General features: G+C 35.3%; 1 protein-coding gene across 4 annotated transcripts; it reads right to left on the bottom strand.

Annotated features, from left to right (window-relative positions):
• Positions 1-7,316: 7,316 nt before the first annotated feature.
• LOC110460250 (sushi, nidogen and EGF-like domain-containing protein 1) lies at positions 7,317-12,427 on the bottom strand. 4 transcript variants are annotated; one of them, XM_021513067.1, is made up of 6 exons: positions 12,111-12,427; positions 11,513-11,803; positions 10,594-10,686; positions 10,106-10,335; positions 7,823-7,936; positions 7,317-7,647 (listed from the first exon to the last, which is right to left on the bottom strand). In XM_021513067.1, exons 1-4 carry the CDS (start codon positions 12,300-12,302, stop codon positions 10,138-10,140), a joined length of 774 nt encoding a protein of 257 aa, XP_021368742.1. In that variant the 5' UTR covers positions 12,303-12,427; the 3' UTR covers positions 7,317-7,647; positions 7,823-7,936; positions 10,106-10,137. The 4 variants fall into 4 exon arrangements, with proteins under 4 accessions (XP_021368742.1, XP_021368743.1, XP_021368741.1 ...); XM_021513068.1 differs by having other exon boundaries at positions 10,161-10,335; XM_021513066.1 differs by having other exon boundaries at positions 8,190-10,335; positions 12,111-12,426.
• Between the last annotated feature and the right edge of the window lie 10,252 nt (positions 12,428-22,679).

Genomic DNA, 22,679 nt, shown 5'->3' with positions numbered 1-22,679 from the left:
CTGTAATATTTCCTTTATTCCAATTATGTCCTGGTTTAATCAATTTTTAGTCTGGAATACGTTTTTGTTGACATTTACATATTTTAAGTTATTCTACTAGGATTCCATGCCAATAATAGTCGTTACATGGGGGATGCAGTATTATGATATTGAGGCTTTCCAGATCATGTCCTTTTTCACCTTTTGAATTTATCTATATTGCAATATTTTGTACATTCATGTGACTTGAACAATATTGTGATAACTCTGAAAAAACGTATTAACGAAGAGAGTCAGTTCTGGATCACGGGATATAAATGTGTAATATATGAATTTTACGACAGAGCAGACAATCGGTTGCTGTCAAAAGACTTTCAAATGGTTCAGAAATTCACTGAGCTTATCATTCAATTTTTTTCAAATATATGTTTTAAATGGAGAGGAAAATACTTAGTGGATGTTTTCTTGAAAAACTTTATTCCTGGGTCTTGCTTAAAACTTCAGGAAAGTAATACTCATAGTAGTTTAAAAGATATACTATTGGAGGTTCTCTTGTACAGTGTTAAATAGTGTTGTCTTCCTTAAATCATTTGCTAGAGATTATGGACTTGGCAATAGTTAAGAAAAAATACTAAGAGGCCTCAATTTACTATAAAAAGAACATTGGTGTTTTTTTATGAACTTTCATTTCATTAATCGACTCGACTTTTTACAATATACATATATGATCTCTTTCAATTTCAATGATTATACTATGCGTTCAAACTATAAAATACCCCTTGGACTTGGACTTACCAACATAAGACTAGCTGTTCACCTATGGATCATCTTGTTTTATGAGTTCTCACAGCCATAGTGTAATACTAAAGTAGTTGTTTGTGGATTTTCTAATGCAAGTTTTTTTTTTCATGCATTTTTCTAATTAACATCACACTGTTTCCTGAAAAGCAGCTCTCCGAAAATTAACATTTATGCAGAGGGACTGACCTAGCTTCCAAGGCAATACTCCGTTTTGTTCATTTTGTAGGTAGTTCAATCAACATTGAAAGGGGATGGACGGTCGATCGACAACTATGGTCGCTAAGGACCAAAATAATCTTAAATATGGGGAAGGGCAACCATTTGACAAATAATAAACAAAAAACATGGTAATCTTAAAATCATCAGTCCTTTTACGATTTTGTTTTATAATTTTTGTTCAGGCCATAACATAAAGGACCGGTTTCCAAAACGGCCCCTTCTCTGATTCAAATTTCCTGTTGGTGGTGCATTGCCCATGCCGTTGTGGTCACAAATCTATAAAGTATAAAGATTTAGGTCACTTGGTTTGTTTTTTATGGCTCCTCAAAGTTGTACCTTTCAGAAGCTGTCTAAGTGTTGATAAAATGTGCATGTTATGTAAAATATTAATGAAAATCTAATCAAATGATGGTCACCGTAAAGAATACATTCATGGCATGATTGTGACAAAAAATCATGTTTCCATCGCGCCATTTGGCTGTTTTATGGAAGAAACAATCTCAAAAATGCCATTTTCGATGATAACATTTTAGACACAAAAACTGTGTTTTTTAGAGAATACACCCTTTTATGGGCGTTGGATGCAAACCAATTTTTATCCTATTAAACAGTACGTAATATGCTATTGATGAGAGGAAAAATCATCAAAATGTAAGTGGTGGAACATTTTCAAATGTTGGGTTGAATTAGCCTATGGTTGAATTGCCGATTTTCGACTTTCTTTAGATAATTAACAAAAAAACGAGAGTATTTGCTCGGTATGTTGAGAATATGTACACAGATATGAAAAAAAGTGAGAGAAACACTTTTTCATAAAAAAAATCCAAGATGGCTACTTCACAAGTCCCCGTGGTTGAAGACATTGGCTGACAAATAGACAGAACAACAAACAAAACGTGTTCCTTATGATTTTGGTTGGTTTTCGCATTTACGGGAGTGTTCATAGCTACGGGCGATTGTATAATACCTATATTTATAAGTTTGGTTAGTCACATGGTAACGGGGATCTTTCATATCGAGCCCCAAACATACTTTCGACATATGCACTCCGTTGCCGCATGGAAAACTATTTCAAGTTTTGTCGGAATTTCTTTACCTGTGGTTGTAATGGTCGAGGGTTTTCCAGCGTCCTGTAATACCCAAGGTAGTACAAGATACTGGAGATGTGCGCACACATTCCCATCGTTCTCTCTCCAACTGGGCACTGGCAGTAGTAGTCCTTTATTGGGGCCTCAACATCGGGTGAAACGGTGAACCGTATCCAAACGTTATATTTCGTTTGGCTTTTGTGTCGAGAATGTATTTGACATCGGAGAAGGTCTGGGGAGTGCTGGTAAAGCCACACCTCATAGTCTCCGTCATCACTTAAATGTTCGGCGATGTAACCAGGAGCCAGAGATATCTGATACGTTCCACACGTAATGGTTCTCAAGTAATCAAGATCGAGACGGGGAAACAGTACGGAAGATGCATCCATCTTGACAAACTCGGACCTTGCCCGTCTAGATAGATCCGGATCTGTCTTGACTCTCTGAGCTAAACCATTCGGTGTTGTCAAACGGTCCTTCATACGTTCAGCCATTAGCCTATCTTTGGCATCTCTCTCTGGAGATCTCTGGTAGATCGGTCCTCTAATACCATTCAGACAGGCTGTGACGGTTCGAAGCAAAGCCTCGATGACATTGATAAAGCTGTTAGACACCAATTGCGTTCGGAAGAACGTCCAGTGTTTCAGACGACCATGATAGGATTCCACAATCCACCTCGATTTGGTGATAGTTCTGTCAAGATTTGCTTGGACGTCAGAATGTTGACTTTGACCGGGTTTCAGGTATGACGGCATGCTAGCATTGAGGCCAGAGGCTTCGAGAACTGGTAGGACATCTCTAAAACCTCGGTCAACGACAACGTTGTCGTCTGGTTGTAGCCAAGTAACTAGCTTGTCCATGACTTTTTTTGTAATTGTAGCATCATTTTCGCTGCCAGTGAATGGTCCTACTGTGTCCAGAATGTAGCCATCTGGTAAGGCGATGCTCATGAATTTGAGATAGTTTCTCTTCTTCTGGCCACAGTAGGACATTCTCTGGAGCTTGTGGTCGGAGCTTTTCTGGATATAAATATAGGTGCCATCTAATATGGCAGTGGCTTTATCTCCAAAAAATGCTTCTGAAAAGACAGTATTGTGCCCGAGCAACTGTTCTCTTGTCAAGTGATCCGGACCTAGAAATTGTGGGACTATCGATGTGTCTAATGCCTGTACTATGGAGTGGAAAGTTTTGGACACACTTGACTTGGAAATTCCAAAAAGAGAAGAACACTGACTCCAGGAAATGTCGGTTTTCAGTTTTACCCAGAACAGTAATAGAGCATCGTGTGTAGTCTTGGTATATATACCAGATGAAAGATATGGGGAACAGTGCGAGTGGATTTCGAGGAACTGATCTTTGGACCAACCTGTCCAGGCCATGCATGCCGAGTCATCAAGAGAAGAAAAGCTTATTGTAAACGCAGACTGGTTCTGTGAAAGGACGTGCGACACCTCTAGGAGGTCATTAATGATTTCGGACGATTTTGATGGTAACTGAGATTCCAAGGAACCTCTACCATCAAGGACAACCTCTGTAGACGGATCTAAGTCGTTACCAATAAGGTGAATGGAGCAGACGCGGGATGAGGTGGGACACCACAGTTTGTGTGAATAGATCAGGTGATGTCTTGCACGTTTTGGTAAGACTGATGATTTTGTTCCATTTCTTGCAAAGGTAACAAGACAGAGACAGCATTTTTTGTGTGAAGATGATCCATTCAAAAGATCATGAAGGGTCAGCAACGGCAGGATATGGGACGGGGAGTCGTCTTCTTCCTCTATTTCCTGGTTCTGCTCGGGTTCAGGTTCAGGCTGATTTTTGTTCCGAAGATACTTCATGTAGCACTTCTGGCAAATAAGTGCTTGTTCCTTTGCTGACATCAATCCTTGTTGCACCAGCGTATCTAGGAGCCATTTATATTGTGGACTATTTACATTGCGTGCACTTCTGTTCTTATTGCCACTACGTTTCTTGAAGTATACTTGACACCCTTCTCCAACACATTTACCCTCCATCTTGAAACAATAACGATTGGTTTATGAAGCGTCGATAAAGTAACAAAATAGCAAGCCACCGATGATTGCTGTAAACAGCTAATACTTAGTAGTTTGGTACAATTATGCGAAAATGTGTGATAAATAACGAACAACTAATTACACAAAATAACAAGACAATATAATAAATCACATTCAATACCTCCAAGAAGCGCAGAATTGATTGATTACTTAGAACAAAATAAAGTATTTCATATGGATAATCTATCTATTCGATGTGGCGTGGTCGGCAGGCACAAAGAAAGTGAGACAAGTCAGGGTCCCAACCCTGACAGAGCCACAACGCTTTGGAGATGGGACAATAAAACAAGGAAAGTGAGACAAGAATAGCTAGCGTCGAGTCAATGATTCCGTAAACGTATAGACAAAGACAAGAAGATACGGATAAATGTACAAGGCCACACGATCAGAAAATTCAGAAGAGGACAACTTGAGATAGAACAGTATTCATGTATCAGGGTGTCCTCAGTGTAAATCTTTATATCGATACTGTTTATTTAGTCGTTACACATCATACAACTGTTTGTATATAATAAGCTACATCGGGTTTCAGACAAGGTTGTTACTCATTTCCCCTTTTCTTTCAATTTACAACCACATTCAGGCGGCGATATGAGAACGTTCCACCACATGGAATTAGCTGATTTTTGGTACACATATGAAACAAGTAAAGCTCTATCCGATTTTCTGATGGAAATTTGCATCCAAAACTATATACCGGGGGAAAATTGCAATTTTATGGCATTTTTCTTCATAATTGTGTCTCTGCAAGTGCATTTTCATCCGCGATTTTTTTTTGTTTTATGTTTTATGAATAAACACGATGTTTTGGAAATACTTATCAAAAGAAATTTATACTATGTTGCGAATTACAATTTCGAGATAACCTTCTTTTATTTACGAACTTATGTCTTTGATGCTGAAATTGACAACTTTATAGAAATACATTTTCACTGAAATTATGAAATCTGGGTGTCGGAAAGGTGTAAAATTATTCTTCGGAAAAGAAAAACAGTAGTTGAGCTAGATAAGAAATTATACGGGGGCAGGCTCCTATGGAGAATTAACATTACTGTTTCTGATTTGACATATTTACGAAACTTTTGAAAGGTACCCGACTTACCTGTCCTTTCAATTCAGTCAGAAGTGACCAAAAACTAGTATTTATGCATAACCGTATCACACAATATGTAATTATATATAACTTGCCATAGCCTTCACTATCATTGCTATGCCGATGACGTACAAATTAACATGGTCATCAAACCACAGGACAGTTGGAATACCGTCACAGAAAGTCTGGAAGCTTGTCTGACAGATATCAGTATCTGGATGAACGCCAACATGATTAAGCTTAATCAGGAAAAGACAGAACTAATCGTCTTTTCCCTAAAGTGTCAGCAAACAATGGCTCTCCAGCTCAAGGTCGGTGCCAGAACTATTGAGACTGTTCCAGCTGTTAAAAACCTAGGGGTATACTTTGATAGTTCACTGAACATGGACAAACAAGTGAACGCTATTGCTAAATCCTGTTACTACCAGATCAGGAACATCGGCTGCATTCGGCAGTTTTTAACTGCATATGTATGCAAGATTTTGGTGCATTCACTTGTTACCTCTCGGTTGGATTATGGTAACGCCCTGCTCTGTGGTATATCTGACAAAATAACTAGTCGTGTGCAGAGGGTCCAGAACACTGCAGCACGGCTAGTTACTCGTACTCGAAAGAGAGAACACATCACACCTGTGCTATATTCGTTGCACTGGTTACCTGTACGATACAGGTCTCAGTACAAAATTCTGGTGTACACATACAAGGCACTGAATGGAACAGCTCCTCAGTACATACAGGAGCTTGTTACCCTGTATCAGCCGTCACGATCACTGCGGTCGGAGTTAGAATCTTTGTTGTGTGTCCCAAAATCTCGTACTGTGACCTACGGAAACAGATGCTTTGGAAGGGTTTCGGCTACGTTGTGGAATAGCTTACCATCTGCAATAAGAAAGTCCAATACCCTGGCAAAGTTCAAGAGGGACATCAAAACTCACCTCCTTACGTCTGCATTTTAGAATCTTTGCAAAGATGTTATGTAAATACCACCCTTTTATTTGTTCAATTATTCGACTAAACAGAGTAAGTAAACAAATCTTCTAATGTTCCAGAAAATGGAAGTGATGTATATTTACATACAGTATATAAATCCCCGATTTTATTGTGGCAGAAAAATTTGTAAGACTCCCTTTTCGTTCCTTTGCATATAAGTGCAAATCATTGTCCATTTATTGAGTATCCGTTTTGGACTCTTTGAGCAACACCGAACTTAGTTGTTATGTCAACTCGTTAAATGGAAGTTTACTAGCACTCAGGGTTCGTTCACAGGTAGATAGACATAACCTTCTTCTCTTATCAAATGTCCAGGTAGCTAATTAAAATCATCTGTGTCGTTGAGCACAATTCATGTACGATATATAATGGAATATCAGATAGAGTAAAAACTTGTTATAACTACGAAATCAACTAGTTCCCTTTGGCAAATTCGATTTTGTTGGTTAGAACAACGGATTCTCTGGAAAAACATTTGCACTGCGAGCAAGTAGATCGGGATTAATAGGGTGAATATGTAAGTACTTGAAGTTTTCTAGTATGACTGTTTATTTAATAAATAATTTCATTATTATTCCTCTTTGGAGCGTGCTCGAGAATGGGCGTTGTCTCGTAGAGCTCGTAAATTACCCCGTTGATGTAAGCACCTCACCATGGACATAAGGATTCGGTGAAGTGTTAAAAATCCTTTGCAATTGGAATTTGAAAAGGGCAAGGTTTGTTATTGAGGTGCTGGGATAAACATAAACTTCCAAAAACGTAATGTTAGGTATGTTCACATCTAAGTTATAAGGGAAGCAACTCTTATGAAAAAGATATTGGGTTCATAAACTGATAATCATTATTATCATATTTTGTAATGTAGTGTTCAATTGTTTGCCAACTCAGTAACTTTTTGTTAGTATTAAATCCAGTAGTAACGATCGAAAAACAAGTAAAGTGGTTGTAATGATAAATTTGCCCTCATCGAGGTTGGTGAAAAGGCAAAAATTAAAATGCAGCGAAAATTTCCCGATATACAGTATGTTCGTATATCAACGTGAATTATAAAAGTGTAATTGTAACAACATAAAAGCTTTAACATTTTATTCTGTTTCTTAACAAAACATATAGTAATTAGAATATTGTGTTATTCCTTTTGTAAATATAATAGAATTACAGCTATACTTATATCATTTGTTCATAATGTTTTGTTTAATTGACCATAACTCATTTATATATTACAACCAATTGTATGTTCTCTGACATTCTACAATAACATTTTATTACACAGTCTTCAATAGAAACCAACACAACGTACGCCACTACAATGTCCTGTTAGTCACACCAACACGACGCATGCGTATCATCCCAATATCCACGTCTATGCCTAATCTTTGACATCAGTTGAATGTGTTCCTGTCTGAAAGTATACGATATTGTCATTAAAAAATATATCATCAAATATTTTCCTCTGACAATGAAATTGATTACTTGTATGATGTATATCCTATATACATGAAAAACAAATCATCCGCGAGACTGTTTTCCTGCCTGCCTTATCTTTCCATTGAAACATGAAGATACATAACTCTTACCTCTTTTCTTCGATGTTTGATATAAATGCAGTCTTCTTGCACTTCCAAACTTCCATATATTGTGATAATAAGTCTGTCTTGTAGTACAACAGGTACGGGTTCATTGATCCGTATCTAAACAAAATGCTGAAATATGTTAAACACTTACACATTATACCCGGTGTTTCGGTTTGAGTTTGCCAAGCATGCATTTCTAATGGTTCGAATCAAATGTGCTATAAATTGATCTTATCCAGTTTAAATTTCAATATTGTATCTGTTATTTAAGATCTTTCTAAGCTGGCTCTTTGTTACCAATAGTATAAGATAGCATGTCACCCCAGTAGATAATCTACACATTTCGTATCACGAGTGACAGGTTACATACCACACTCTAGGATCTCTGTCGCGCGCACTGCACTGTATTTTTCCTATATACAGTTACCTCCCCTTGATTTCGTTTTTAGTATAACACATTCTGAAGTCTGCGGTTCGAATCTCGGTGTAGCCTCCGCTGGGTTTTTTTAAAAACACAGCACTAGGGTTGATTATATTTTGTTTGTTTTGTTTTTCACCACTATTATTTTTCAGATATTGATTAATTTTCATAAATAATTAATCAAAGTAATGGTCTTAATTTAAATTAAGATTTTATAAGAGGTTACATATGCTCCCGACACATTATATGCTGTACATTTCGATATCTTATCATGATAAATTGTCGTTTTATATATTGAAATATTTCCTTGTTAACTATCAGTAATGCATAAATTCCTGAATATTTCACGAATGGAAAATTATGAATTCGCCCTCATATTTCACTATGACCATAGTCTGCCCAGACTTTAAAACAACAGTTTTAAAGTTATTATATTAAGCTAGATTTCTAACATTTTAAAAAGGAAAAAGAAAACTATTCTTATATCATGTTTACGCGATGTTACCATTTGAAATAAAGGATTACAGGTGCTTTGAAATTGAATGACAAATTTTGACGTCAGTAAATCATACACAAAGTGTCAGCTTTTGCATAATATGAAGTTTAGGCATTGTAAAATAATGGTATAAATATATAGTCATTAACAACAAAATATATTTAAGTATTCTGAAGCATTTCTTGGTTCGTTTTTGGACAGTATTTCTCTGTTATATTAATATCAGTATTCAAAAATATAACAAAACGTCAATAAATGACATAGAAAAAATTGTATGAAAACATTTGATAGAACAATTCTTTGAATAAATAGTTCAGATCATACGTTATCCTACATGATAAAAAGATCAAGTCCGAGAAACAGACTACAACACATTTGATATATATTAAAAGTCATATATATATATAAAGAATACTCATACGGCGAAGCTTTACTTACCATTCATCATGGGCAAATGAGTAAAATTTCTTTCAACAAATTTTAATTAAACCAAACTCACCTTTTAAGGTAAAGGTCAAATCACATTGACAATAACAGAGGCTATATATATCGCCATCTAATACAATAATGTGTGTTAAAACAATAACAAGAAAACAAATAACATTAGAAAGTATATGGTAGTTTAGGTGCAATTTGACAATACAGCACGATCGTATATGATTTCCTAATCGAATCGTCAAATATGATACGCCTTATAGGTAAATATTATAAACATTGAAATTACAGAAATGTATAATATTCAGTTATGGGTTAACATACAATACATTTCAACATATATATTACAGTTAATAAGGGGAAATAATTAGTAAAAGTAATCTTTAATATTTTACAAATGAAATGGTTCAAATCAACGAGATGGTACAACTGTTACACTTTATTAGTTGTATATAGTATCACCAATTTAGCTCCACTTCCTGCCGGTGACCCCGAAATAGGCCAAATCTACCGTATGTTTGGAATTCTGTTTTAAGCCTCGTGTTCAGAATAACGATAATCAGAACCAAGCCAATCAAAGACACTGTTAGGTCAGTTATGTCACAAAAGACTTAATACATCACTACTGATCATATGGGACTGGAATAAACATAAAGTACACAGAAATGAATAAAGAACCACATAATTATTATAATATAACTTCACTTTTTTATTCAAAAATAGGACGTTTCAACAACTGCTATAGTTATGTACTCTTTGGTAACATAAAAAAACACACAATTGACAACTACTGACCATATGATATATATTAGGCTGAATGTCAGCGCACGTTGCTAAAATAATAGATAAAAATAACAACTACACAGACAGCTGAAATGCTTCTACCAGCTATTGAAACTATAGATTAACCTTTTAGTCAAACATATATACTCACAACAAATGCACTGAAATCATATTTCTATCCAATCAGGCCTTGGGGTAACACATACCAGTTTTACTACTAGTGTAATCCTGGTCAGCTGGTTGTATCACGACTCCATCGACACGGAAGACGAACGTACCAGGTACACCTACATTAGACCTGTGAACCAGGTTAACTACGTCATCACTGAGGGATCCGTTTACAGTGTAGCTATTCAACCCATCTCCAGCGTTAAATCCAACCTTAGAAAATGAACGAATAGAAGAATAAACATTTGCTGTTAAAATGATAAAGGTTTTTAACCTATTAAGGTATTGAGATAAAAAGGACTGCAAAAAGTGTATTCGCTTCTGTAAGGTTTCGTTCTGCATGCAGATACACGACATGATTCTATGAACTAACAGTCTACTCCAATACTATGCAACATAACGTCAAAATTGTAATATAGTAAAAGGTAATCGAGATATTTTTGTTAGGAAATATGTTTTCATTAAACTTACCATGACATTCCTTGACCAGTCCAGTCTTAAGTAGTGGAACATCACAAATGATTTCGTACCGTCAGTTGTGAGTACGATCTGGAAAGTATTTCTCTGTATCGATAAACAAAAGTGACTAGATATATTGTTTCACAGTGAGAAAAACATAACTAATCCAAAAAATCAAACAGCTAAATTAGGAATTTCGCGTTTACAGTTTTCTTTTTATCTGGAAGGCAAACGCTAATGCAAGGCTCAAAGGATACTGAATGCTTTCCTTCTTAAGATATAAAATCAGAAAAAAAACGTAAATTGTTTAGAATGAACCGCTTTCTACAGCCGGTAATGGAAGTATTTGCATTATTTTCCAGTATTTTTGATAAGTAAAGACTCAACATTGTCTGCAAGCGAAAATGGTCAATGGTCTTTAGTTTGTAAAAAATCAATAATATTTTTCAATCACCAAGGTCTTCAAGACGTGATATCTCCATGAAGGAAACCACTTCAGCGATTTGGTATAAGAAATTTTGCAAATAAAATATTAAACGACAGCAAACAAGATCCTTCACTTGTGGTAAAATTAAAACTGAAGAAGTGTTATTAATGTCCATTTGGTATAAACGTTGAAAGGCACAAATATGGCGTTTAAATAATTAACATAACACGACTAACTTACATTTTTTTTTACAGTTGGGTATAATTCTCAACATCAAATAATTATAATTGTTATGTAAGACTTGTCAAATCATGAGTTACATCTTACAGATGAGACATATTAAGGGCAATAATTTTACTTTCTTTAATTAACAAAATGTGAGTTTGCCTTTTAGGTCCTTTCCTATACTAAACACACCAAAAATGTGGGAATCCAATAAAACGATATATCTATGTTAGACATAAACGACGAAGAAACGCCAAATTAAAAGGAATGTAATCCTACCAGTTGTGAATATTTTCCAGAGGCTCCATAATAAGGTACCTTGTGCCAGGTTACTATGAATACCATTGATGGATTGAAATGCTTTTGATCCGAAAATGCTGATTGTACATCTGATGCTGCACGGGTCAAGAGGTCAGAGCTGTTATTACGCTTGTACCAGATCTGTCCGACATGTGTCGTATCAATATCAGTCCAGAATGCTGCGATCATCACATAACTACCGTTCGGAAATGCATCTGGGGTATAGTCCCCCAATAACGTCCCAAATGTTATGTCACCATTGGTGTTTACCTACAAAATAATGGTTAGCATAGGTAGCCAGCACTTATGTTCAAAATTATAAATAGCACTTAAAATGAAAATAACTAAATTAGTCAATTTGTTTTATTTTCATAAATGCAAAATTGAAAGGTCAATTTAAAACGTATTTGGCAAACATAAAGCAGACAAGGCCTATTTTTCGAATACTCTTCATGCATTAAATGCATTTGAGCGTTGTTTGTACCTTTGCTATGTATCCAAAGACACCAAACGGTGGACTATATGTGCCATTCGTTTGTATCAAAATACATTTTTCTAGTAAAAATTATATACGTACGTATGCTGAGGTTTGGACGTTATTGAAATAAGGAAACGAAATCGGGATTGCTGAGGAGCTTCCATCATCATTACGGCGTAGAAGCTGGTCATCTGTTGTTGTTACGTTGTCGTAGGGGTACGGGTATAGGTCGTCCACGGTCAAACTGACCACACCACTTAGGCTTACAGCGAACATTATTAACGTGAGCATGGTTCAGGGCGATCACATACAAATCAATGATCAAGCTGTGTAGAACATACTATTACCTCTCTGTTTGTGTCTGATATGCACTGTACTGATAAACCGCAAAGAATGAATGAACTAGATATCTTCTTTAGATAACCTAGGGCGCTATGTCGTCAAGGTTTTTTGACACACCGTTAGGCAACGCAGGTGTCTAGGGGATTGTGCATACTACGAAATTTGCTTAACGTGGAATTGCACAGTAGATAACGTTTTGCTTTATATCACAAAAATTACCACTGAAAATAAGCCTGAAATTATACCACTGGCCACTTAAATATGACTATTCTCTCCGTCAGAATTAAGAAACCCTCTTCAAAATATTCTGTCCATTTCAGCATAGTCACAGAATAGATCCACATGACCAATACATTAACACAAGAAAAAAACTGTAAAGCTAACCATGCTTTGATAACTTTAGCTACTCGTCAAACACCAAGCAGCCTAGCTGGCTGGATGTGGCTAAAGGTCACCGCCGCGGTTTTCCTGTATTTCTGCAAAACCTTATCTCCCTTAGTAGAACATTGGACTAACCCGATCAGCCGGATCTGAATGAGGTCGGTCTATTTGTAGGGCCGGACCGTATTTGTAAGTTATCTCCCTCCGATGTAATATTAGACTACTCCAATCAGTCAGATTTTAGATGATGTTGTGTCGCTTTTGTAACACAAGTCAAAAAGTACTAGCAGAGACGTATATATTGTACGTCTTTGGTAATACACATAATATTTGATAATATCCATGAATTGTTTATAGATAATGAACGGCAAAAGAGTACATTATAGGAGTTTTTTGTACTAGAGTGGAACCTACGTATTACCTACGATGTCGCTTATTATAATTCTTTTCCCATGTACCGATTTTATCCTTTAACTAAGCGAAAAAAAATTGTTTATTATGATATGGTCAAAGGTTGAACCCCGCTTATTATAATATTTTTTCTGCTGTGAATGGATTTTATGAGGTAAAATCTCAGGTAAGTTGTCTGTGTTTGACACAAGGACAAGTGAACAATAGGTCGGGCTAATTATATAACTGTACATCGCCCGAGGTGATCAACTGTCCACTCATGGTAAAATTTTCACACACCCGTCAGTAGAAAACAATAGATCGACCATCGCTTTCTAGTCATATATATTAGTCTAAACAAAACATGTGCGGTAGTTAATTGCTATCTAAAATACACTGTAGGACTGTGTATGAAATGGAAATGAAAAGGCCAATCTGATTAAAATCATCTGTTACATGGCTCCGTAAACCTACCGACATTTTTTGACACAAATTCTGATAAGAAAAAGAGCATGCATTCCATTAATATTAACGGTTATTTTTAATTGACACGTCATGTGAGAAAATCATGCCGATTCAATGAAAATCTTACTCCAGAAGGGGGACGTGTGTTTTTAATCATTTAAGCAATGGTTTTTCTATTTTCTATTGCATTACAAGTTGATTTCCCCGTGTCTACGTTGAAAAAGTGTCAAAATCGGGGCATGCCGTCCTGACAGCATGGTGCCGAAAATCGATCCAAAGTTACCTTTGTTGTCGCGAACAACTGACGACGCCTGCTTTATTTACAATATACACCATTTTCGTTGAAAAGAATATTTAATTATTATTATAAAAGAAACATTTAGTGTTTTTAGTTGTTATTGTTTCTATGCAATATGATTTCACCGCACGACTTGCGAGGCACGTGTGATTGTCACGTCATCGTAATTTACATAGTGCGGCAAAACATTATAACGCTTATGGGCCAAAATGTAACGCAACTTCTCGGTGCAAAATAGGTAAATCATGAGAATTTCGGACTCCTGTGGTGCAATGCAGGATATTGCACTTGGCAAATACATTTCAAATGTTGCGTGTGGTCAGGTAATATATGTTTTTAACAGAGGAAATAAGGGTAACAGTTTATTGAATTGTCTGGGGCTTGAAATACCTGAGCACTCATCCCTTCGATGGCCGATTGACACTCATATTACGGTACTATGCCGACTGCATCATCTAGTATCTTGACGTGTGAACTGAATGCTTTTACAAAGATTGCGTAGCAAGGTACGTACTCTGAATCAGTGAATGACATGTTAATTTGTTCCGATATAAATAGTGTGCAATACAACTGAAACTCCAGAATGCTTTTATGTATCATCCCCAAGCTCGTATAAAGCCAATATATAGTCCACGTCTCTGACGCACTGTAACCTTAATGTTGAAGTCAATATATTATGTTTTGGGTTCATTCCAAGCGTAGCAAGCTTATCTGATTTTAATATTTTTATTTCTTGAGTAATGATTCTGTAACTGTTTCAGTTTGTGTATTGTACTGCCCGCGCAGTATCTGTCATCCCCCCTCTAAAAATGTTATAAACTCGGTGTTGAACTTTTGACACTTCCCCAGCATCAATTAAATTGGTCAGTGAACCATGATAGAGACGTTTGTACATGTAAGGTCAATGGTCCGTAGTAGTAACAGGATACAAGTGTTAAAGTTGAAGTTTTCCATCCGAGAACCTTTTTCTTGCATGATGGATTAACAGGTAGTTTTTTTCTGATAAAATTGAAAAATAAATAAATAATTCTAGTAATATATTCATGATTGATTCCACTCTGGCATTTTACTTTAAAAAAATGCAAGTTGGGAAAATACAAGGTGGCTATCCAAAACAGGTAACTAACTTAATTTTGTGCAACACTATATGGTTCAGATTACACACGTAGCAAAATAAATGGGAATGGTAACACCTGTCCCAAAAGAATCTGGATGCGCCCCTGGTTAGGTCTAAAGAAAATATAATAAAAACTGTTGAGCATAACTAATAAAAAATGACTGTTGAATATTATATATATATAATAAACATTGTAACAATGAAAACAACCAAAACATTAAATGATGTATTCTTTCTTGCATTTCAGGCAGCACAGGAAGATTTGGAAGATGTGAATAAATCCAAAGAGGCTGCAATTATCGAAAACAGCTGGATTGAAACTGAAGAATTATTATATGCAAAAAAAAAATAACACGTGATCATTAAATGGACTGCATGATTGCAAGACATCGTAAACATGCTGTGCAGTTGTGGCCCAATATTGATTCAAAAGTATCCATCAAAGCCATTTTATCACATATATTTTGTTTTTAGATACACTGGGAATACATGATCTCTTATCAAAAACTCAAACTTTTCCTTTATGGCGACCTCCCTTCTAGTTGAGGCCAAAGCTCCCTCACATATCCTCCCCACCTAGACACTTTCCTCATTGGTTGCGAAAATTCATGGGCCCCCTTTATGGGTATCGAGCCTCGTATTGGTATGTCCTGGAATCAGGAATTATTTTAGGTTACAACCAATATGAAACTCCAAATATGGTAAAGTTGAAAATTGCCACCTATTTGAAGAAATATATCTTAATGAGGACAGTTATGAAGGATGGGGGATTTTCCGATAAAAATTTCTGTGAGATGTATTTGCTGAGGAGAGCCCCCATCCCCACCCTGGTCTTAACCGTCCAAGACCACTGGTATACTGTTTGTCTATCAATACTTGTTTAAATACACATACATGCAATAAGCCAGTGTGTAGTCCAATGAGTATACTTGAGTAACTTACAGAGCAGTATTAAACCACAAGAGGCTTGAAAATCTGTTTATAATATAATAACAAAGCATGTAACTGTTCACGGAAATGTACCTGGCAAGTCTAGTACATTTTACATGATGTGAAATTAGCAAGCAATGGTTAAGCTTAATTGACCCTCAACTTGGAAAAGTTTGGGGACTGTGATTAACTGTTGCCTCAGCACATTTCATGATAGCACACAATACACTTGACTGACTTATTGTAGAATGGATTCTATGCTATACCCCTAGTTTACGTACGTAAGATAATGATATTTTGAATGTCAGAAAAGTATGAACTCAAGACAATTTTCACAAGCCTTCCCTATTTTTTGCATAAAAATTGATAACTGAAGTTTGATGTGATTCATGTATTACAATATTTATTTGCATTGAGATTGTTGTTTTATGACACAATGTTAATTAGTCCCCCACCTGTCACCGGAGGGGGGATATAGAAATTGATTTAAAATTCTTGCTGTTACCATTAACATAATCATACGAAAAAGTGTATACTGACATATGACCCATGGCAAAATCCTAGAAGACCTAAAGACATTTGTGACACACGTGCACTGCTGCTGGTCTGTAGGAAATATATGTTTCACCCTCTACCAATAGGCACTAAGGAGATATTGCAACAGTCATATAATTATTCATTCGGAAGTCAACTCTTTATGGCAGAAGCAGAGCCCAAAGCTTCTTGAAGCAGTTCATGTTGTTGGTCCTCGGAGGGAAAATGCATTTCAGACTATTACCAACACAGACATTAGATAAGATTAGATATTCGTTCACATCATTTTCAGCAAATTTAAATGGTGTTTATCCTGCATCTCGACTGACTGTATTGTGTTCGTTTTTCCTAAAAAGTTATATATATCACTATGGAAATATTGCAACATCAAGAAAGCATGCGTCTTGAGTACTTTCAGTACTTTGATTTTATCAATCAGGAAGTTTTGTTATTTGTAAGTCCTTGTCCTGTTTTTATCAATCAGGAAGTTTTGTTATTTATATGTCCTTGTCCTGTTATCGTACTAGCCCTAGTGATTCAGGAAATCTAATTTATATTTTTTTTAAAGAATTGATATTTTTTAGTATAACTGACATTTTTTTTAAAAACCTGTTATAACAAAAACATGTTTATGTGTAACACGTTATATTGATCGTAATTACACAAGACATAAGTCCCCCAACGGTTCTAGGGGCATATCTTCTATACTATTTCACCTGGATTAACCAGATTTCGTGTACAAGGACACACATCTTGGGATGACTGAGTGCCGAGTGCAAGAAGAAAATCACCATCCCCTCACTGTAACATATGATGTGACCTTTGACCTTAACTTTTGAAAAATTTTGCCCGGCCATATCTTCTATACTTTTTCACATGGAGTGACCAGATTTGGTGTACGAGGACATATTGGGATGAAGGTGTGCAGAGTGCAAGAAAAAGGTCACTAAGACCTATCACGTGACCTTTGACCTTAGGTTTTGAAAAAGTTTGTCCGGGCATATCTTCTGTAATATTTCACCTGGAGTAACCAGATTTGGTGTACAAGGACATCTTATGATGACGGAGTGCAGAGTGCAAGAATAAGGTCCCTGTGACCTATGACTTGACCTTTGACCTTAATTTTTGAAAATATTTGTTCGGACATATCTTCAATACTTTTTAACTTTGAGTTACCAGCTTTGGTGCACAAGGACATCTTGGGATGACATGCATCCTGACATAAGTGTACTGTTTGTTAAATTTAGAAAACATTACTGTTGGGGGACTATCGATTGCCTTGCAATACTCTGCCTTGTTTTCATGTGAAAAGGCTTATTAAATATGATTTAAAAATCTTTTTGAAATACGTATGTATCAAATTAAACTTGGTACACATAATGTAATAAAGTATAGCAACGATGTTTTGTCAAGCTATGACTAAATGACGAACTTACATCATTACCTGTACAATGTCGTTACGAATTGTATACATTTTGTATACAAAAAGGAAGTGTATGGATCTAAGCAGAATATTTCCTTGCGTGAACATTGTGTAGGGGAAGCAACGCCGAGGTTCCTTATTGCAGGCAGTTGTCAGGATCAATACGATAGGAAAACCTTTAAAAACGTTCATTTATAATAGCAAACATACAGAAATTCAATTTTCCCTCTGAGCGTTTAAAAACATACGAGTTATCATTGGTTACCCTTGATTGAAGTACATGTTAGTGTAATGCCTTGCCAGATTTATGATACTGTAACTAATGGTAGCTACCACTTCACTGTTATATATAGTTGTTCATGTAGGCATATTGAGATATGTTCTGTTTATTGTTTATCAATCCTTTAGTCGTATTATCATCTCAACCAAATTGATACTCCTTGAGATAAGATAGAGCGCTATGCAAACATTGCGTAATATCAGCCAAAATTTTTATCAATCACACAGGAAGTGGTTTTTTAAGTGTTTCTCTGTATTTGTTTCGTACTCGAATTATTTATCACTGTTTAACCGATATTTTTTGAATTATTTAACTCTAATTACAAAGGAGTTTGTTTATGTGTTACCTCTTGACACTGCTCGTTACTATACATAACAACGGGGTCTTCATCCGTAATTATCAACGAATGTTATCTGATTGTTAAAGGACCTTATGACATCCGTAATGTGTGTTACATTGAATATGCGATTACTGTTTTTCTTAATTTTACTAGATACACACAACGAATGTTGATTTGTATCCCTCAATTGTACAAATATATGACAAAATTGACTTTCTTCCTCTTCTCTTTTTCTCCCTCAACTAATTAGGAAAAAAAAGTGAGGATGACTGGATCAAGAATGAAAATTGGACAGAGAAATCAGGAGTCTGAAGTAGACTGCCTCCATAACTAGTGCTTCAGATATTAAGGCCGAAAACGCATTTTAACGACTAGGTTTGACTCGTCAACGAATGTTAAACGTTATGTGCTCAGATCACGCCAATTAAACGAAAAAGGAATGGAAGTCTCACAAATATGGATTGATATATTGAAGTACTAGTGAAGCTAGGCTAAACCACCAGCTGAAGTAAATAAAAGTTTCGCTTACATGAGTCTCAGAGAAGCTATAGCAGACATGAACATTGAGTAATCAGTATAATAGAGGTGTTATGATCACATTGAAGAAACATTGAACGCAGTTCTTAAATATTTAATGTGTTCATCGCACTGACTTGAAGGATATATACGGCCTATTGTTAGAGATTAAGGCTTGTTTGTGTCAATAGGATAGAGTTAGTCTTTTAGAGAAGCATAATACCAACATTTGAAGGAAGAGAGCAACATTAACGAGAGGTGAAAATCAAAAGTGTCAAAATACTGCACGATTTGGTGGGACGAATCATTATTTGGTCGTGGAACCAGTGTAGGGGAAAACATTAGATCTTATTGTCGATCTTCTAAAAACTGATAATGGTTTGTTAATTGATATGAACCATTTCATCAGTAAGGTCAATGTTCTTCTTCTCCTACGCTAAGAAGTTAAAACACTGCTATAGAATACCAGAACAATACCACGTAAAGCAAAGGAAACTATTTTATGACAAGCCCATCCACCAATGAAGCGATTTGTTACAGAACCAATATAATTTACCTTGATCAGGACAAAGGAACGATAGCATAGTGTGGATGTTACACAAAGTTATAAAAGAAATCAAAAGCGATAGGGGAGAATCGTTGCCGATAGTAATGTGTGCGTCTCTGTCGTCTGTATGAAACAATAAATGAGTTCCTGGCGCAATGATAATCTTTTGGCGCAAGTTAGTGCTTAGTGAAGATATCTTAATATATATTTAAGATACGATTATTGATTGTGCTTTAGCTCGCTAAAATTTTAAATTCTTTAATTCGATTCATTAATCGCGTATGAAATGGAAACACGTGCAAATCTCTGTATGCATAGTATATCATACAAACATATTGTAATTTCTTTTGTGTAAATGATGTATCACCTGAAGCATATATCTTCTTCTATGTACAAATATACAAATTTTAGGTTTCCTTTCTTACTTTTTAATGTTCCATGTTATGCAAACAGGTAGGGAAAATGGTTAAGTGGTGAAATGTTTTTGTTTACTATTATCATGAAAACAGACATAGATATCTCATATTTGTCTTGATTGTCAATAAAACAGAATGAAGATTCGTGTTCAAACTTGGTGACTTAAAAGGATTTGTTGAACATCAGAAAGCTTTGACTCTAACGTATTTTTAGGGACAATTTCAGGAAAATTTCCAAAATTCAATTAACATGTTTTATACAGACATGTTTTAATGTGACATTTTGATAACAAGGCGATATTGGTTTCTTTTTCTAGTATATTACTAAATAGGTCTTATCTAAATAGGTCTGAGACACCTATCTGCCTATCATTGATAGGTTATAGATTCTACTATTCTGTGGTATCAAAACACTTTCTATTAATTAAGTCATTATAACAGAATTTAAAAACCTAACCCTTCCTGATAAAAGAAAATATAGTAAGTTAATCTCCTGCTGTAAGGGATCTCGTTAACTTAACAGACAATTAATGGGAATGTCTCCTGTGACGTCACCTTAAAATGGTTTTCGGGAGATGTCGGACATGGCTTCCATTATTATTTGATGGGGATATTTAGCAAATTAAAACTGTCAACTTCCATAGTTGATCACGCCTCATGATGTCAGGAAAATTATAATCTGACATCTCGATTGTTACGAAATAATTTCGGGATTTTCTATTAATGCAAAGAAGAGTTCTTCATTGGATTTTTTTTTGTATCACATACTACACGGAGATAAGTTTTATATCATTTAATGTGAATAAGAAGGTCCGCAAGATTTTCCTTGCTCTAATGGAAAAACTTCAGGGGAAATGCGTTTTTCTGTGCAAGACATGCTATAACCTATATGTCATGCAAACCTCGTCAACTTACGGTATTTTTTTGTTTTTGTTTATAATTAAACTTTATTAACAATGAGCAGCAAATCTTTAAAATTTCAGTAGTCTATCAGTTTTGGACCGACATTATTTTTTCTCAATAATTGGTATTCAATTGGTTCTGTTGAATATATTCTGAACTTCCAAGCTTAGTATTTTTGGAACAACGTTTGGCGTTCAAAATAGCAAATTGAGTTAACTTCAGTATAATGCGTATCGGGGGAAATGCTTTATGAGTTGATGTGCTGTGCATAAAAGAAAGATTTTTATTTTTTAGATGTTTATCAATTCATTTTCTGTCGAGATCTAATTTTAACATCATATTTTATTGTTCCGTGATATCATATTTCGTTTCTTTTCACGTGTTTTCTGTCATACCCTACAGAGTGACAGAGAAGCTATAGCTAAGGGGTCACAGGAAAATACTGCTTCTTAAGTGCTTAATCGACAATCGTCTTTTCTGTTTAACAAAATTTGCACCATACTAATCAAGTTTGGGTTAATTAATGTAAACTTTCTAATTCTCAGGGATACTTATTTTTCTTACGTCTGAATAGATATCAACGAGAGTTTTAGTTCACTGTCGAATATTGCCGTGAATCAATCTAAAATATATCGTTGGTGAAATACCAGAGATTTTGTGTAATTATAATGACATTGTAACCTTATAGCCTAATATAACATATGATAGTTAATCTCAATAACTCATATCTATATTCTAGCTCCCTTTTTTATCAAATATAACAACTTTTAATTGCCATATAAAAGTCAACAATCGTTCTTTGGAATGCTGTTCTACAATCCAGCACATTTTAATTACTCATATTTATTTACAATCAAAAACGGCACGATAATGTCCAGTTAACTTCATCCATAAGACGCATGCGTGCAAATCCCAATATCCACTTCCTGTATAATAATTGATAACGGTTGACTTCACTCATATCGTTTCTGAAAATATCCAAATGACGGTATTGTAAATAAATATCAAATATTCCACGATGCTAATGAGATAAATCGAATGGTACAAATCCTGTTTCGTGCTTATATTAATGCTCCATTATTATTTCAATTGTCATCAGCGAAATTGCTTTGCATTACTTACCAATCAATATACAAAATAAAATAAAATGTGTAACTCTAACTTACTAACTCACATCTAAATATATCTTACCTCCTATCACCACGTTTTGAATACCTCATGCATCTTGCATGTGCATTGATGGCAGATGGCAAGTCTGTCGTTCAGGTCACAGCATATGGACTCATTTTAAATCATCATCTAAACAAAATATTTCAATGTTAACAACCTCAGGTAGGAGTAATTTCTCTTGAAATATGTTATTAAATAAATCATAATTCAATTAGCATGATCTAATTCATAAGTGCATTTAAATGTGTTGTTAGTTGAATAATCGAGATGAAATTATCTGTCATATTAGACATCAAAAATTGTTTAAGTGTTATTTTGTAACAGGATAACATATCACCACAGTAGATAACAAACACATTCGTTATCACGTACGACAGGTTACATTCGCTACGTGAACTTCACATTTCACGAGAGGATTTTTTTACTTTTTTCTTACTTCTGACACATTATATGCTACTCTTTTGTTATTCAAAACAGGACACATTTAAGCTTTGCATATCAAAATGTTCTAATCTCATATCATAAGTAACGCAAAAACTTACTTGAATTTCACTATTTGGAAATTGTGAATTTGCATTCGTAGATTAACAAAACCATAGTCAGTCCGGGCCTTGAA

The sequence above is a fragment of the Mizuhopecten yessoensis genome, unplaced genomic scaffold (assembly GCF_002113885.1).
Source record: "Mizuhopecten yessoensis strain PY_sf001 unplaced genomic scaffold, ASM211388v2 scaffold10333, whole genome shotgun sequence".
NCBI classification, from domain to species: Eukaryota; Metazoa; Mollusca; class Bivalvia; order Pectinida; family Pectinidae; genus Mizuhopecten; species Mizuhopecten yessoensis.
Note: the sequence above shows the minus strand (reverse complement) of the source record. Positions and strands in the feature narration are given on the sequence as shown.